Source organism: Orcinus orca, chromosome 19 (assembly GCF_937001465.1).
Source record: "Orcinus orca chromosome 19, mOrcOrc1.1, whole genome shotgun sequence".
Lineage (NCBI taxonomy): Eukaryota > Metazoa > Chordata > Mammalia > Artiodactyla > Delphinidae > Orcinus > Orcinus orca.
In genome coordinates this window covers 30,834,627-30,850,310 of record NC_064577.1, presented here as the reverse complement: position 1 = coordinate 30,850,310, position 15,684 = coordinate 30,834,627, and the positions used below count along the sequence as shown (strand labels likewise).

At 57.4% G+C, this 15,684-nt stretch overlaps 2 protein-coding genes across 15 annotated transcripts in view; one reads left to right on the top strand and one right to left on the bottom strand.

The window, feature by feature from the left end:
- The window catches only part of DNAH17 (dynein axonemal heavy chain 17), a 161,541-nt gene extending 154,923 nt beyond the window's left edge, over positions 1 to 6,618 (top strand). The window contains exons 81-86 of the mRNA XM_049701566.1: positions 1,802 to 1,981; positions 2,345 to 2,530; positions 3,645 to 3,827; positions 4,222 to 4,365; positions 4,863 to 5,088; positions 6,126 to 6,618. Coding sequence (XP_049557523.1) covers positions 1,802 to 1,981; positions 2,345 to 2,530; positions 3,645 to 3,827; positions 4,222 to 4,365; positions 4,863 to 5,088; positions 6,126 to 6,373 — 1,167 coding nt within the window. The 3' untranslated portion in view covers positions 6,374 to 6,618. The remainder of the gene's footprint in view (positions 1 to 1,801; positions 1,982 to 2,344; positions 2,531 to 3,644; positions 3,828 to 4,221; positions 4,366 to 4,862; positions 5,089 to 6,125) is intronic.
- The window catches only part of PGS1 (phosphatidylglycerophosphate synthase 1), a 584,793-nt gene that overhangs the window by 540,012 nt on the left and 29,097 nt on the right, over positions 1 to 15,684 (bottom strand). For 4 of the 14 annotated variants that reach the window (XM_033438636.2, XM_049701572.1, XM_049701573.1 and 1 more), the window contains 3 exons: positions 15,485 to 15,633; positions 10,928 to 11,056; positions 77 to 704 (listed from right to left, as the gene is read on the bottom strand). In XM_033438636.2, the coding sequence (XP_033294527.1) occupies positions 10,937 to 11,056; positions 15,485 to 15,633 (269 nt within the window). In that variant the 3' untranslated portion in view covers positions 77 to 704; positions 10,928 to 10,936. Of the gene's footprint in view, positions 1 to 76; positions 705 to 5,581; positions 6,308 to 10,927; positions 11,057 to 15,484; positions 15,634 to 15,684 lie in introns of those variants that run through there. The other 10 variants (XR_004486400.2, XR_007473305.1, XM_049701571.1 and 7 more) reach the window with 10 other exon arrangements.

The window sequence follows — 15,684 nt, the reverse complement described above, 5'->3', positions numbered from 1 at the left end:
ATGCAGAAAAGGCAGCTCGGCACATACCCAAGATAACTAAACAGAGAGAAAAAATGCAAGACACAAGATGACGATCGAGAGGATATTAATGGTTTGTTTTGTTTTGTTTTTTTATTTAGTTATTATTTTTGGCCGCGTTGTGTCTTCGTTGCTGCGCTCGGGCTTTCTCTAGATGCGGTGAGCGGGGACTACTCTTTGTTGTGGTGCACGGGCTTCTCATTGCAGTGGCTCCTCTTGTTGCAGAGCACAGGCTCTAGGCGTGCGGACTTCAGTAGTTGCAGCACGTGGGCTCAGTAGTTGTGGCTCGCGGGCTTAGCTGCTCCGCGGCATGTGGGATCTTCCCGGACCAGGGCTGGAAGCCGTGTCCCCTGCATTGGCAGGCGATTCTTAACCACTGCGCCCCCCTGGGAAGCCCCGATATTAATGTTTTAAGTCAAAGTTCATGAGAGCACATCGGACACTTGATAAATCAGCAAGTTCTTATCCAATTAACTTCAACTTGCCCACATTTGGTAAACAGCGGCCATCCAGGCAGGGCACTGTGGGAGTTACATAAATGCCCACCTTGCCCTTAAACAGCCACAATCCTCGGAGAAACTTGTGTGTGTGCTATGCTGCCCAGCGCGTCAGCTGCCACCACACGTGACATGCAGCAAGTCCCAGCGGAGGGGAACGAAAGACACTCTGGATTTCAGAAGCTTGGTCTAAAACAAAAAAAGAACGTAAAATAACTTATTCATAGTTTTTATGCTGAGTGCCTGTTGGAACAATTTTTCTACTTAAGTGGCTGCTGGCAAATCTGAAGTTACGTGCGTGGCTGCCCCGTGCAGCTCCCGCTGCTGGACAGCGCCGTGCAGGAGGTGCAGCTACGTGCTGGGACCGGGGCGGGAGAATGGGTTCCTGGCTCTGTGGAGGGGCCGCACTCGAGCCGCTCTGGAGGAGGAGCACGGTCATGGCCATGTGGTGGCCAAAGGAGCGGCATCCTAGGCTGAGGGCACAGCGTGGAAACAGAGGCAGAACAGAGAGCAGTGAGAGTGGCCAAGGGTGGGATGCACGGAGAGACCCGGCCGCCAGGGGGCGCACTTGTGTGCACTGCCCGGTTTGGTCCGGTTCCCTCGGGCCCGTGAGCCAAGGTTCTGGCGGGGAGGCTACTTGCTGGAGCTGGCTGTGCCACCGAGACCTCAGGGGCACGCGTGGGCAAGGCTACTGGAGTATAATCGGAACCAGGGCCCTTTGGGGGATCAGAAAGTAGACCCACTCGATAGATCCTGAAGGCACAACGAACTGGACGTGACTCATGGCCAGAAAGATCTACGGTGCCCAAGAGCCCATCCACAAAGAGTTACCGCTCTTGCTGGAGACGGCGGTGAAGGGAAAGGTCACAGGTGGCTCCACACTTCCATTTCCAAGCGTGGGGAACAAAGGGGGCACGGGCAGAGGGAGCGTGTGGGAGCTGGGGGGAGGGCCTGCGGGGTGGGCAGTGCCGGTGCTGGGGTCGGGGAGGTCACGTCAAGGGAGAGCGCAGAGAAGAGGGGCGGGCACAGGGCCGGGCCGTCCTGGCTGGGGGTGGGGTGGAGGCAGGGGAAGCCGGCAAGCCCCTCGTGCGAGGAGCCCGGCAGGAAGAGGGTCAAGGAGGAGCTGGTGGCCGAGTCAGGGGGCAGGAAGGGCCAGGCTTGGGCCTGGTGACCGAGGGTAGCAGGTGACCCTGCAGACCTGGTGGAGGCAGGGGTGACAGGAGGGGCTGGCAGACCCAGGAAGGGGTGGGGCACAGGGTCCCCTGACGGCCGCCGCCCTTCCGAAGGTGCCCTGGGACGATCTCCGCTACCTCTTTGGGGAAATCATGTACGGCGGCCACATCACCGACGACTGGGACCGCCGGCTCTGCAGGACGTACCTGGAGGAGTACATCCAGGCGGAGATGCTGGAGGGAGAGATCCTGCTGGCCCCGGGCTTTCAGATCCCCCCGAACCTGGACTACAAGGTGAGGGCTCCTTCCAGGGACGGGTAACACATTAAACATGAGCTCCCTCTGTGACGCAAAGCAACAGAGGTCAGTGCCGTCCCGCAGGCTCCCTGGCGAGAGCCTCTGTCGCAGATGGACCACCAATAAGCAAGCGGACAGGCAACCCAAGCAAGAGGGCCTGAAAGGCAGCCTCCATGGAGGAGAGTGGAAACTTCCTCTGTGTGCCTGGGGAGCAGCCCCAAAAGGGGGTCAGGGAAATGAGGTTTGGTACAGAGGGCAAGACGTGGACAGAACGTTCTGGGAAGCGATGCTTAATAAACGGAGGACACGGGTTCCAGCTCACACAGCTCTCCCTGCTTACCCGCCCCCCCCCTTTTGCAGGGTTACCACGAATACATCGACAAGAACCTGCCCCCCGAAAGCCCCTGCCTGTATGGCCTGCACCCCAATGCAGAGACTGGCTTCCTGACGGCCACCTCGGAGATGCTGTTCCGCACTGTCCTGGAAATGCAGCCCAAAGAAACCGGGTCGGGAGCCGGTGGCGCCGGGGTGTCTCGCGAGGAGAAGGTAGGAGCCTGACTACCCATCCAGCAACAGAGGAAGGGCAGGGCCTGGGACATGGGGGCACAACGACCGGCAGCAGCCCCTGGGAACTTGTTAGCAACTTCATCGGACCCCACTCCAGACCCCGGGATCAGGAACTCAGGGGTAGGGGAGCCTGCAAGCGGGCTGCTGCAGCCCAGACGGAGCACCAAGTGCTGAGCTAGAGAGAGGCGGGGCGTCTCCGCGTACTCGCCCGAGCAGCCTCCCTCCCTGCGGCTCCTCACTTCCCTGGCTGGGCTCCCGAGAGGGCCTGCCCTTCAACCCTGCCCCGCGAACACAAGGGCAGCAGCTGAAGTCCTGGGAGGGCAGTGCATGTGGCTCGGGCAGTGCATGTGGCTCAGGCAGGGCAGTCTAGACGCTTAAACCAGTCCCTCCAGATGTGCTTAGGTGAGCACGGGGGACAGATCCTATGAACACTCACCGCAACAGCACGGCGCAGACAACGTAAGAGCATGTAATAAACCCCCAGCTGCCAGGGTTACCTCTGCGTCTAAGAGGCGTCGGCACCTTGGCACTTCTTAAAATATTCCCGACAAGCTCTGCTAAAAATTAGCTAAGTACTGGGCTTCCCAGGTAAGTAGACCAGATTCTTGATTGGAAGACTCTCAGTGCTCTGAGGCCCCTTGACATTTTCTTTGTGTAATGACTGAAACCAGAGATCAGTAGATGCTCTGGTGGCCGTGGTGCTCGTGACCACCATGTGGGCCACCCCTTGAGAGGGTGTGCCCCGCACGGTCCCTGCAGACAGCCCACACCAAGGGCAAGGTGATCTGATGGGGGAGGGAAGCAGTGCATCCAGGGATGTCTGAAGGCACCAGGCTAGGGCAGCCTAATGCTCCCGTGGCCAGAGCCATACGGCCGTGACAACGAAGCCAGAACACTAAAGCCGGATGGCCAAGATTACCTTCCCCTGATCAGACGCGGGGCTGCACCTCCGTGATCCCGTTTTTCTGGCAACTCCACCTGCCTTGCTCCTGGGCTCGGAGCTGAACGTCGGGGCAGCACCCGGGCCCTGGCGCTGGGGGAGGGCTGGGGGTGCGGGCGCAGTGACACGGGCTGGCTGGGGGCTGGCTTCCAGGTGAAGGCCGTGCTGGATGAGATCCTGGAGAAGATCCCGGAGACCTTCAACATGGCCGAGATCATGGCCAAGGCCGCCGAGAAGACCCCCTACGTGGTTGTCGCCTTCCAAGAATGTGAGAGAATGAACATCCTGACCAACGAAATGCGCCGCTCGCTGAAGGAGCTGAACCTGGGGCTGAAGGTAAAAACGTGGGTGGCAGGACCTGGGGTGTGACTTGGGACGCGGGCTGGCCACCGCAGGCTGACTTCCCTTGGCCACAAGACCAACAAGCCCCAGGCCGCTGGGCCTCGGCACCTCGAGTTCCCCGGTCTGGAGGAGTGGGCACCTCAGGGCATCTGCAGATGCATCCAGGTGGCCATGGACGCCATCTGGACTGTTCCCTGGCAGGAAACCCTGGTGTGGCCACCACAGGGCATCTGCAGGGGCACTGCACAGACCCACGTCAACTCACGACACAGGGTGGGGGCGGGGGGGGGGGGCTCGCCCACCTGAGAGCAGGTGAAACAAGGCATAGGACTGACCGGGTCTGCATGTGTGCCGAGCGCCCCAGCACCCCTGTCTGCGTGTCCCTCAGGGAGAACTGACCATCACGACTGACATGGAAGACCTGTCCACGGCTCTGTTCTATGACACTGTGCCCGACACGTGGGTGGCCCGGGCCTACCCCTCGAGGTTGGGCCTGGCGGCCTGGTACGCCGACCTGCTGCTCCGCATCAGGGTAAGGACAGGCTTCTGGGGAGCCGCTGGCCTGACTCTCAGCAAACCTGCCCCCAGGGCCTGAGGAGTGAGGCGGGGGGGGGGGGGGGGGCATGCATCCCCGTCAGAGGCCTGGAGGCCCCTGCTGGCCTGGCCTTGGTCAGAGCACAGCCGGAAGGGCCTGGGCCACACCACGAGCACGCAGGCCCGACAACGCAGGAACTTCCTCCCCGAAGGAAGCAAAGGGCCAGCGCGAAGCAAGAGCAGCTTCTGCGGCCACAGATGCAGAGGGCCTCCCAGCAGAGCCCAGGAGGCTCCAGGGACACCTGTCACGGGAGCCACCTCCTGGGGGAGAAAGAGAGCAGCAGCCTCTTTCAGACCCAAATCCTCTCAATTGTGAGCCCCCCTCCTGGACCCTGCTCTCCCCGTCCAGACCGTGAACGGGCGTCTCGGGCAGGCAGCCGTCCTCTGCGCAGAGGCGGGGAGGCTCTAGCACGGCCCCACGCCCATCTCCTCCAGGAGCTCGAGGCCTGGACGATGGACTTCACGCTGCCTACCACCGTGTGGCTGGCCGGCTTCTTCAACCCGCAGTCCTTCCTCACGGCCATCATGCAGTCCATGGCCAGGAAGAACGAGTGGCCACTGGACAAGATGTGTCTGTCTGTGGAGGTGACCAAGAAGAACCGGGAGGACATGACCGCGCCCCCCCGGGAGGGCTCCTACGTGTACGGGCTCTTCATGGAAGGTAACAGGCACTGGCAGGGGAAGCACCAGGGGCACGTGGGCTCACAGTGGCCTGAGGAGCCCAACCACACACCGGCATCCGCTTGGCTCTGCTGCGGTGCAGGCTCGTCCGCAGACCTGAGCCCCCATTTTGAGGCCATGAGGAGCTCAGCCCTGGAGCCCAGGAGCCCACCTCTGTCAGGGCTACTGTCCAACCACCGCACCCCCACAAGGCACAGGTTCAAGGGCAGGGAGGCCCGGCCGGCCCCCTCCCCTGAGCCGAGCCCAGTGCGAGGCCATCACATGGCCAGGTCCCAGCAGCGGGGCGGGGGGGGCAAGGCTGGCACTCATTCAGTTCCGCCCACGTCACCCCTGTCCCGCACCAGGCAAGGTCAGACAGGACCAGCCGGCAGACCCACTCTGAGTTGAGTGCCAGCGACTCCCCCACCCTCCTTAGCGACTGATGTCACCCCTTTACCCCCCGTGCCCACATCACCAAAGACAAGCAGAGCAGCAACCATTCTCCGTGTTTATTTTGGAATTACAGACAGGAAATCTAAGCATCGTTAAATAGGGTGAGTAGAAGTAAGTCTGGTTCAAGGCAGGACAGTTGTATGTGCATATACATATTTGTACTGTGCAGGTGCACGCAGGACAGTCGCTACAGAGGGAGGGAAGCAGGGAGTTTAGTCTGTCACTTTCAGCTGGAGTTATGATTTCCTGCCATTGAAACGAAGAAGGCTGGCACATGAGGCTCTGAAACCACCACGCACGTAGACAATGGAGCCCGCGCTTTAGGGCCGATCTGTCCCTCAGAGGTGCACAGCGAGACACACAGGCAGTCACGCCGTGCACACGACCCCCACCCCGTCCTCTGCCTACAGCCCCCCCTGCAGCAATTCCTGTGCAGTCCAGGCCCTGGCACCTGGCCTATCTCTACAGGGGTGCGGGTGCAAGCCAGGCCCCTCCCCTCCCCCACTGCCAGCACGACAGACGGGAACCGGGAACCAGTCACCTCACCCTGGGCCACCCTGACCCTTGGCTGTGCTGTCCCTGCAGGAGCTCGCTGGGACACCCAGATGGGAGTCATCGCCGACGCGCGGCTGAAAGAGCTGACGCCGGCCATGCCCGTCATCTTCATCAAGGCCATCCCTGTGGACCGCATGGAGACCAAGAACATCTATGAGTGTCCCGTGTACAAAACACGCATCCGCGGCCCCACCTACGTCTGGACCTTTAACCTGAAGACCAAAGAGAAGGCAGCAAAGTGGATCCTGGCAGCCGTGGCGCTGCTCCTACAGGCCTAGCTGGAGCCCCGGGTCCCGCCGTGAGGCCCATGCTGCCCGGCGCCAGGTCCTGACCGCAACTTCAAATTTACAGTTAGGAACTCAGCCTTGCAACTATCACTTATTTTCACAGGAACTGATGATTGCTTTTTTGTTCTCCTAAATAATCGAGGCACTTTATAACCATGCACATCGAGACTAGCCAGAGGGTGGAGGGCAGCCTGGGAGAGGGGGTGTGGATGGGATTAAAACAATGAAGCCACTTAGCCAGGTTTGTCTGATTGATTCACTTGAGCCAGCCTTCAGCCTGATGGCCACCAGGGGCCTGGCACAGGCTTAGGGGTGAGGCCCCAATTCCCGGCAGCCAGGGGAGCATCCCAGGAACCAAACCCCCAAATCCTGACTTCCCACAGGGTCAGCTGGGTTTATCTTTTCCCACCGGTGGCATGTAGGGTTAGAGCTGGAGGCAGCCACACCCCCTTGCCTGATGCTACCTGCAAACACCCACCACTAAGGGCCAGGGTGTTCCATTCCCGTACAGACAGGAGCGGCCACTGCCACAGGCACTGTCCCCTAAAGCACTATTCCTTCTCTCAAGCAAGAAAACCTCCCTCGATTATGGGTAATGCCGCCTCCCTGCCCCAGAATTCCGAAAAGCAAACTATTCCATGGAGGGGCCATTTCCATACAGCTCAAGTGCTTCCCTGTCAACTTCCCACTTTCTGAAATTGCTGGGAACGGGAGGGACCACTTTAAACACATGTCTGTGTCCTGGGAGGTCACAATAAATGGTCGTCCCCTCTTAGTTCTGGGCAGCATCTTCGTTGTCTTTTGTCTCCCTCCCCTCTCCCCACCGTCAGTTCTCACTTCCTGCCACCAGACAAAGTAGACTTTAAAACAATGTCTACAATAGTAGACAAAGAAGGGCATTATATAATGATAAAGGGATCAATACAAGAAGACAATATAACGCTCATTAAACGTATATGCACCTAATATAGAAGCACCTAAACGTATAAGGCAAATATTAACAGATGTAAAGGGAGAAACTGACAATAACACAACTAATGGCAGGGGACTTTAACACCCCTTTAGATCAATGGACAGATCATCCAGAAAATCAGTGAGGAAACAGCAGTCTCAAGTGACACGTGAGGTCAGTTGGACTTCTTAATAGATAACTAGAGCACATTCCATCCAAAAGCAGAAGAATACACATTCTTTTCAACGTTCAGGATGGATCATGTGCTAGGCCACAAAACAAGACTTGACAGATTTAAGAGTACAGAAATTATACCAAGCATTTTTCCCAACCACAACAGTATAAAACTAAAAAGCAATTCTAGGAAGAAAAATGGGAAAAATACAAACACACGGAGACTAAACAACATGCTACCAAAATCAGAAAATACTTCGAGACAAACAAAAATAAAAATACAACTTTCCAACATCTATGGGATGCAGCAAAACCAGTTCTAAGAGGGAAGTTCATAGCAATACAGGCCTACCTCAAAACAAGAAAAATCTCAAAACAACCTAACCCACCATCTAGGAATTAATTTGAATTAGAAAATGAAGAACAAACAAAGCCCAAGTCAGCAGAAGAGGGACAACTGCTCAGCAGCCAAGACACCCCGACTTCCAAAAAGGTGAGCGTGTCCACAGGCACTGCGCCCCAGGGCCGCACGCTGCAGCACCGCAGCAGGCACAGGCGACAGGCGCACGCGCGCACACACACGCGCGCACGCCAGCAGGGAAGGGACCAGAGGTGGCCCGCCTCATCCGGCCTCATTCTGTGAGCTCCTGCTCCAAGGGGAGCAGGTGGCTACCGCGGTGCTGGTCCCAGGGCTGCCCTGGGCCAGGCCCCCATCTGACGGACCCAGGTAATGGGTGCAGACAAAATGAGACGACGATGAACTGGGAAACCAGGGGTACAGGAAGGCAGCTAGCAGGGCCCACAGCCTCCAGCGGGGGCCCACAGGCTGGCACCTCGGTGTTTTCTAGCTTCAAAGCAGAGTAAAGCAAGCACCACGCCGCCGTCCCACGCACACACCTGGCCTCCTCCTAAGTTCAACTTGATGCTGAAGTAGTTCTGTGAAAACTTTTTTCCAAGTATTCACCCAATCCTTGGGTGAAGAAGAGGTCCTAGAAGCCCTAACTCCGAGGCCAATAATTTACAACAATCCTGGGGCCTGGTGGGGCTAAGAGGGAGAAGGAAAAATGCCCCTCAAATCCTCCCTCCCTGGGGCCTAGAGAATCCACCCCTTTGGAAGGCAGGAGTCCTGCCCCCAGAACCTGGCCACCGGGCAACCACCTCTGCCGGCCAGGAGGGGTCACTATAGCCCTTCGTGTCCAGGCTGGAGGGCCAGGAGAGCCACCACCCTGACTGGAGGACATAAAACTGCCAGTGGCCACCAGGCAACTCATTTTAATCCCTGGTAATAACCAAAAAATGGGGAGATTTTCCAGTTTTGCCTTTAGAGCCTGAAATAAAACATTTATTCCACACTCTACACATTGTGGGTAGATGACAAAATTCTCTTCGAACTTTGCGAGAGATGATTCACCTTGCTTGGAGTTGCAATCCAGCCTTGGGGAGACAGAGCCTGGGACAAAAGCTATGCTGCGTCTGAAGGTGCCGTGACGCCCGCAGCAGTCCTGGTGGGTGGAAGGGTAGGGGCCCTGGCTGGAGCGAGCGCCCGGGGGGTGGGGTGGGGGGGCCGCCCAGGACCGTCCCAAAGGCAACCAGCAGAGACAAAGCGAGCAGCTCGCAAAGCGGGCAGCCACAGATTGCTCAAGCCCGGCAGTGGCACAATGCTCGCTCTGGCCCCACAGCATCTGCAGGAATGCAAACGCTGTTTACCGAAAGCCTCTCTCCAAACAGAAACCCAGCGCCCCAGCACAGGCACATTCTTTTGGCTTCCCTCCTCTCACTGTCCCACAGGACAATTTAATAACTGGTTTGGAGGCAAACAGTGTTAACTGATGTGCCACTGCCCCCAGGCAGCGTGGTGTGGCCACTGCTCCACCCAACTCCCCACCACAAAAGCCTGCAGATCTGCCCAGGCCCAGGGGAGGGGCTGACGAGGTGATCCCCGCACCGGCGCCCCACGCATACAGCAAGGTGGTGCGAGCTAGGCCAACCACGGCCTCCCAAGACCCACAGACGAACGCGACCATCGGAGCCGCCAGCCCTTTGGAGGGAGACACGTGAAGCTGCCTCCAGGGCAGGTGGGCAGGGATGGAATCCCGTCTGCTGCCCCCAGCCCCAAGGATGAGCTGCCATGCCCTGGGGCTGCGAGGCCTTCTCTCTGGGCAAGGTTCAAGCACCTGAAGGTCTGGGGACTGGGCAGGGAGGTTCTGAAATCTGCTCCTGGAGACACTGGGGGCGGCGCAGGAGCACACGGGTAGATATCAGAAGAAACACAGGTAAAAGAGTCAAAAGTGGCTGCTAGGGGGAAGGAAGGGCAGCTGCATCTTGTTGGCCTTTCGGTATTATTTTACTCTCTAAATTCGCATGTTATTTGAATGAAATTTAAAGTAATTCAAATGCTGAGAAAAAAATGAAACAAAATTTTTTAAAGTGAGGCTGAAAAGAGAACCATGGTACCAGGCCGCAGGGGACGCGGGCCGCACACAGTGCCAACGCGGACGACGCTCGGCCGCTCAACCCTTCATCCTTGTCCTCCCGCCTCCTCTCTCCCTTCCCCACAGGCCAAAGGCCCAACCATTCCCATCCCCCCAAACCCCTAGCGTGGGCTGGACCAGCAAAGTCCGGCCCAGACCATCCCACCCAGGAGACTGATCCCATCTGGGGCCACACGGCGGGGAGGTCAGGGTCTAAAGGGATCTGAAACACATGGGGGACTCAGGAGAGACCCCACCTCCAACGGCAGCTGCACCCTGGCCGGCCTCCCGGCGTCCGAACAGCCAAGGGGCAGCTCAGGTGAGGCCTCGTCTCGTCCTCCCGTGGGACACGGCCAGAGGCCCGGCCGCCAGGGGAAGGCTCCTGGGCGGGCGGGGCACGTCCTGCTACCAGCTGCCACCACGGCAGCATCTCATCTCCGCAAGCGCACGTCACAGAAACGTCAGGGAGATGAGGCAGCAGCCCCGGGGCCTCTCATGCTGGCAGCTGCAGCGGCCCAGGGCAGCAAGCCAGGATGCTCCCGACCAAGAGCGCTGCCCCTCCGCTCCCACTGCCTTCGGAACGGCGTGCTCAGCAGTGAGGAGGGGGCGCAGAATCTACCTCTGTACCCGGTGGCCACCAGGCCCTCACCCCAGGGCCGCCTCCGGCCCCCGGGGAAGGGAGAGCATTGGTGGGCCCCACAATGCTGACCGCACCACAGCCCCAGGACGTGGCAGAAGGTAAGAGGGCTGCCTCACTTAGCACCAGGCTTCCAAAACCTCCACAACCACCCACGAGCCCAGACATACACCCCTGGACATGTAACCAAGAAAGGACGGAAGGGCCCTGGAGTCCCTGCGAGAGGCCCTGGGGACCCCCGCTGGGGGGAGCCCCCCGTCCCTCTAGTGACCCCCTGGGAAACCGCACTGGGCCGGCCTGGTAGTCAGTACCTGCTGTCCTCAGAAGAAGTTCTTAATCAGCGGAGTCACCATCTTCACCCACAGCTTCACCTGCCGGCTCGGCTGCTCAAAGGTGGCAGAGGACACCGCACCAGACCTCAGGTAGAGCTGCGCCTGCTCCTGGGGAAGAGGGGCGGACAGGGGTTGGGGTCAGCTCCAGCACCGGTGACGCGGCCCGCCGGCCCAGGGGCTCCGTGGGGGCCCCAGCGCAGGTCGCCCCGGTACACATTCCTTAGAAAAGCCAAGAAGCCAGTGTGCTTCAATTTTTAAGACCAAGCAAGACGTGTGTGGGACAGGCAATTTAGAGTTGAAGAAATACAGCTGGTGGAAAAAATATTTAAAAGTTCGCCCTCACTAAATGAGGTAGTGCCAATTAAAATAATGAGATTTTCTTTAAATGAGACACAGTTTTTTCTTCTCTCAAACTAGCAAAAAGTTGTTTTGCATCATCGCCCTCTGCTGACGAAGGCCGAGGGAACAGGCACTCCCGGACGCGCTGGTGGAATGAATGGAAAGGGGGCTCGGATCATCTGTCTGTAGAGCAATTTGGCAACAAGTACCAAAAGCCTTATAAAGCTCCACTTGCAAGAGTTTATCCCGAGAAAACAACTGTGCACTAAGATCCTTGTGTACTGACATTTATCACAGCAACATTTATGACAGAGAAAACCTGGAAACCCCCTAAATGTCCACCAACCAGCTAATTAAATATAATAAACCCATATGACAAATCAGCATTCACCATAAGATAATCATACTCTAGAAAAACATTTACTTAACAATACGGGAATGTGCACAAATATATTAAGTGAAAGACACTGGACATGAGTTAACATACACAATATAATCCTACTTTCGTGAAGAAGAAAAAAACAAGTTACACGTCTCCATACGCACACAGAACAAGACAGACAAGGAGCAATCAAAACGATTTCAGTGACTCTCACTGGATGAAAGGTTTAGCGTCTTGTAACTTTTCCCGATTCTTACAATGAACGATTCTTACATATTTAAAAAACAAGTTAAAAAACACTGATAGAAGCCTCATCTTAAATTGTGTTTAGAATCTTTGAGAGGAAAAACTGCCTCTTTTTAAAACATTACACCCTACAAGTGCTGTGCTTCCTTAATAAGGTATCGAAGCTTTCAAAGGGCAAAAGGCAGCAGTCAGGGGATGTGATTCTGTTTCCACCACCAGGAGTGGTGACATCCCTCTCTGAACCTTCTGTCCCTTTAATCTATAAAATACTGACTTAACCCACACTACGGTGAGGATCCACCCACGCTGGCTTTGCAAACACCCTGTCCACTGCGGGACCAGGAGCCCCAAGGGGACAGTGGATGCCGCCGCACCATCCCGCTGGGAGCTGGACGCTCTCTTCTCTGGGGGCAGGAACGGAAGCCACGTCCCTGGCAAACTCCTCTGACCCAATGAGGACAGGGGATGAAGGACACCGCGCCCTCCAGGACACTACAGAATTTGCCCACAGCTCTCCCCGGCATGGGCTGGGGCGATCTCGTGCCCGACTTCACATCTTCCTGCACATTTTTTGCGCTCACTCCCCTGTGAGTGGGTGTTCCCAGGGCCGGGGTCCCTGGCGCTTCAGGTCCGAGCAGATTTTGCCGGCCGCCTGCTGACCATGGCTGGATGGGCCTCATGGAGGAGCCAGCCGGTCTCGGGGGGCTGCTTTGCAGAAGTTTCCACAGACCCGGCTCCAGCTTTATGTTTTCCAATGAATACACAGCCAAGATTTCAATTAAATTACCAGAAACACTTAAGTCTCCTCACAGACTCCACACGGGGATGGAGAAGGAAGTCAGCTGGTCGAGGTTACAATGCTGTTCAAGGGAGTCTTTCTTAGGTCACAAGTGGTAAACCGTGTCCTCTGAACAAAACCAGGAAGCTTTCAGTTTTTATTGTACGTACTAAGTGAAGGGAGGGACTTCGGATTCGGATAAAAATATCTCCCCACTCTGGTGCCCAGTGTGACATGAACAGGGCCCTTCCCTGGGTCCCCAGGAGGACTCCAGAGGCAGCTTCTGAGAGCAGGGACCCAGGCAGCCGGGGTTTCAGGGACTTTCTGGGCTCGGGGAAGGTTGTGTGGCTGGGCAGTCCCAGCATCGGGCATCGTGTGGGCCTCTCCAGAGGGTGGCTGCAGTCCCAGTATATAATAGGTGGAGTTATCCAGAAATGCATTTTTGCATTTCAAAGGCACAGAAATCAACGTGCCTCTAAAGAACGGAAGGACTGCAGTGGCATGAACTGTCACCCTCCCACCATCAAAAGCCGCTGGGATTCAGGTTTGGGAAGAAAAACAAAATATCCCAAATATGTCATTTGGGAACGCAGCTCCTGACCACAAGCGGCCCAGCTTTTCTCAGATCCAGGATGTGGGTTCAGGCCCCTTACTCAGGAAGTGGGGGAGAGCGGCCAGCACCGGGACCCTGGGCAGAGACTTGCTCCCCCAAATCAGCCCAGACCCACAGAGACCTGGTCCTCGCCAGAGGCCACGTTCACACTGACCACTCGCTACCGTCTGAGGAAACCCAGCTCTCAGCAACCGAGGCAAAAGTCCAGGAGACCCCACTGTTCCTCTCAACCCAGCCCGCTCTGAGGCCGGCCGGCCCCTACTGGAACCTCCTCGGTCATTTGCTGGAAGCCTCACCATAGCATCTGTGATCTGCTGAGCAGATCAGATTCTCCCGCTGGCCACCCAGAGCCCGACCGCTGCCACTTCCTCTCAGCCCTGGTCGTGAAGCCCTTCCCAGCACCAAGGCCCCACTCAGTCACTGACAAGATTCCCAGATTGCAGGAGGCAGATCCCGGGGAACAAGGCAGTTACCATTTCCTCGTCCATCAACAAAGGCTCCAACAATTTCGCAACAGTAGTTCCCAAACACAAGAATAAAAGCTTAACTCAGTCTACACGCTTCTGAGGGCTGGCCTACAGCAGTGTTATCTACATTCCCATGACTCAGGAGGGAAGCTGGCACCTTCCCTGGAAAGGCTTTGTTGTCAAGGTCACAAATTTGTGACCCCAAAGGATCATCTAGGTTTCACATACACAGGTGCTGTGCTCGCATTCTCCGAAGTTCATCAGCACTGCTGCAGGTGCTCAAACGCGAAGATTCACACAGAAGCACTAACTTTCAGTTATTCTCGACTTCAAACAGAAAGACCATCACGAAAGGAGGCCGAGACCGCTGCCCCTTTGGGAGTCACTGCCACGTTCCTATCCCAGGGAGCAAAGGGCACTCTCCCCTGCCCCGGCTCTCCAACCTGACCGTGGGTCTCCAGCAGCCAGCAGCAGGGGTTCAAGGTGCCGTCCCCCGTGACTCTCCAGCCCCACCTCAGAAGAAAGGGCTGCTCTCCCGTGAGCCGTGCCGGGAAGTCTCTTCCCAGGGGAGCGGGAGGTCCTCGGTGGGCCACATAACACGCCCACCGAGCCAGACAAAGCAAGTTCGGTTCTCTCTCAGGCTCTAGGTCCGCTCTCTCGAGAAAAATGCCTGCCTTCCCCTCTCACAACTGTAAGGAAAGAAATCCTATTACAACTAGGAACGTGACAAAAACAACACAGAAATTCCAAGACACCTTGGAAACAGGGGCCTGCCTTGCCCAACCGCCATCCCCTGACACGGGCAGGAGGCGAGGCAGCCACGACCTTCCACTGCGTCCCGCCCACCACCGGCCCCCACAAACATGCTACAAGGGGCCCCTGCGCCTGGCCAGGCACACCTCTGAGCAGTCCCTCCACCATCTCCTCTGTAGGTCAATCCCCAACCAGATCATTACCAAGTGAAACAATCTGAACTAAAATAAATAGAATTCAAGTTCTCAGCGCAGTAGGATCGTGCATGCTGACTCAAGGGCACAGACAGAAATCTGTGACCGGGACTGTCAGAGCGCTCGCAGCGGCTTAGCTCCCCACGAACCAGCTCTGTCTGCACGGGCGTCTAAGTTCATTCTATGGTTTGGCTCTTTTTTCCGGGTTCTCTGTCCCCACGTGCAGAGACTCTGGCTCCCTGCGTGCCCCTTCTGCCTGGGTGGCAACCCTGCCTCCTGCCTCTCCCTCCCCCGACTCTGAAGCACCTCCTGGGAAGGGTCTTCATCAGAAATGACCGAGGCCGCCTGAAGCTCTTCCCTAATGGACCCAGGTCCCGTGTAACCCTGGCTCCTAACCCCCTCTCATAGTTGATCCGCAGTCTCAGAAGAGGCTGGGAACCAGCGCTATATTCACATGCCAGTGAGAACAGTGTTCTCTTCCCATGCAGGGAAAGAAAATGTCCTCCAGGATGTAAGGAGTTGTGGGGGAGCCCCTGCAGGGCAAAAGCGGGCCCCGGGCTGGAGGCAGAAGGGCCCAGGCTTCGCAGGACAGCCCCGCGGCAGGTGTCCCTCAGGACCGGCCACCAGGACACGCGAGAGGACGCCGGTTCTTTCCTACTCTGCTCAGCCCCCGGCAGGAGACGACGGCAGAGGCAGCCCTCGGGGACCTGGCTCCCAGCTATGCCCCCCCCACCCCCGGGGAGGTCCCACCCACCCCAACCGACCTGGTGAAGCTGCTGCTGCAGGGCCCGGCTCTCCGTCACGATGGCGATCTGGGCCTCCAGGTCCCGGTGAACTGACCTGTACCCAAAATTAGGAGAGCCAATCAACGTGAGGCAGGGCAGGCTGCTCCCTGCCAGGTACAGCCAGAGGCCTGCAGGGAAAAGGAAACGTGCAGACAGGAAGTGAGCACAGCAGCTGCCAC